General features: G+C 30.4%; 1 protein-coding gene across 6 annotated transcripts in view; it reads left to right on the forward strand.

Annotated features, from left to right (window-relative positions):
* LOC106879942 (mannosyl-oligosaccharide 1,2-alpha-mannosidase IB) overlaps positions 1–2,337 on the forward strand; it is a 216,977-nt gene that overhangs the window by 15,030 nt on the left and 199,610 nt on the right. For all 6 annotated transcript variants that reach the window (XR_008265975.1, XM_052974401.1, XM_052974399.1 and 3 more), the window contains exon 2: positions 1,147–1,872. Coding sequence is in view for 5 of the 6 variants with exons in the window: in XM_052974401.1 (XP_052830361.1) it covers positions 1,201–1,872 (672 nt within the window). In the remaining variant the exon portion in view is untranslated. The remainder of the gene's footprint in view (positions 1–1,146; positions 1,873–2,337) is intronic.

A 2,337-nucleotide genomic window follows, 5' to 3' on the forward strand; every position in this document is an offset into this window, starting at 1 on the left:
TAACTATTTTACATATGTTCATATTTTAAAGAAATTCACATTCAAATATTGATTTGCATGTATGCGCACCTACATACATACACATGTGAGGTACATATAAATCATTGTATTGATATAATACATCAAAAATATATACATACACATAGCCATACACACAGACATACACACACACAGATTCACATAAATGCAAATACACCCCTGCACACATATTCACATAAATAGAAATACATACACATACATATATATATATTAAGACACTCCAAATATTTTTTTTTTCTCTCTTTCAAGACTGAAGCGAATATCAATAACAGTCAATTGAAAAATAAACAGTATATATATAAAAATTCATGCAATAAATACGCAAGCACGCGTTCCGATTAAGTAGAAAATAGATCTGATTAAAAGCAGATATTGTAATAAAGCGAAAACCTAAGCAATGCAAAGCAAAGTCAAGCTACCTTTTAAGCCGACTACTGCTCAGGTAAACAAATTCTCACACACATACACATTCATATATATATAAATATATATAATATACACACATTCATATATATATAAATATATACAATATACACACATTCATATGTATATATATATATATATATATATATATACACACACACACATTTATTTATATATATATATATATAAACATATACAATATACACACACATTCATATATATTTATATATATAAATGTATACAATATACACACACACATTCATATATATAAATATATACAAAATACACACATTCATATATATATATATATATATATATATATATATAAAATATATATTTATGTATATATAAATATATACAATATACACACATTCATATATATATAAATATATACAATATACACACACATTCATATATATATAAATATATACAAAATACACACATTCATATATATATATATATATATTTATATATATATAAATATATACAATATACACACACATTCATATATATATATATAAATATATACAATATACATACACATTCACATATATATATGTACAAATATATACAACATACACACACATATACCTGTTCACTTAACCCCCCCTCTTTGTCCGTTTCTATATATCGCTTACTCTCTCTCACTCACTCTCATTGATCGATTTGTCTTTTCCTTTACAGTGTTTAAGTGGATGGTCTCCCTTTGATTCACGACGCTCTTCAATACGCTAAAGCATGTTTTCATTCAGCGATGTTGTAGCGTGGACACACAAGATGGCAGCTTCGGGTATTCTACCGACCTACCAACGCTACATCAACGGAGTTCCTATACCAAATACGAGGCGGATTCTTCGATTCCGCGAGAAATACATCGTTCTGTTAGTATTTGCTATTTTTGTTACCGTCTGTTTTGGTGGTTTCTTCTTTCTGCCCGAATTACGCGATCGAGTCAATGTAGATACATTAGCCAGAGGAGCTCAGCAAATGTTTTTACCCGAACCGTTCGGAGGAACGCATGGCAATGGACATAAACACGGTCATTCACGGCAGAATTCGTTGCATCAAATTAATAGTAATAACAATAATAAAGGTGATTTAACTCAGGGCAACTCGTCACACACGGGAAACCAACAACAGCAGCAACAACTAAAGAACGATGGACTCAGTGCAGGTGTGAAAGTAAAACTCGAGGAGAGGTTAAATATTAGTAAAGACACAGCAGCCGAATATAAGAAATTAATCAATTTGGACAAAAATAAACTTCAGGAGAAGATTAAAAAAGCTAAAATCGAGCAGGATAAACGTTTAAAGGAAAACGTTGTTTTTGAACATGAAGGTGGTTACGGGGTACGAGGAGGTGAGCCGGATGACCCCGTGTACAAAGTTCGACGAGAAAAAGTTAAAGAGGTAGGTAAATTAATTAATTGATCGTTTGAAATTACGAATATATTAATTGCTACAAGCATTTACGAGGAGAAGAAGGGAATATATATATATATACAAAGGAAAAGAGATCGCAAATAATCTCCACAACAGATATATATCTCTTTATGTTTGTCCTAACTTTGCTTATATGTACATATGTAATTAATTAGTGTTTTTAAAGGAGATGTTTAATTACTGAGCTATTATGTGTTATTGTATTTTGTGTGTGCATGAAGAGAGAATAGGCCTATTGTCAATCTTTTTATTTGACATGCAATAACATTAGTGTGTCTGTATAAATGTGTGTCCGTGTCCACATTTGTGTGTGTGTCTACACTTGCGTTTCTATGTATTTGTGTATGTATACATTTGCGTTTGTGTATACATCTGCGTTTGTCTGTGTCTCCACATGTGTATGTTTATTTGTGTGTATGTTTATTTGTATAT

Source organism: Octopus bimaculoides, chromosome 18 (genome assembly GCF_001194135.2).
Source record: "Octopus bimaculoides isolate UCB-OBI-ISO-001 chromosome 18, ASM119413v2, whole genome shotgun sequence".
Lineage (NCBI taxonomy): Eukaryota > Metazoa > Mollusca > Cephalopoda > Octopoda > Octopodidae > Octopus > Octopus bimaculoides.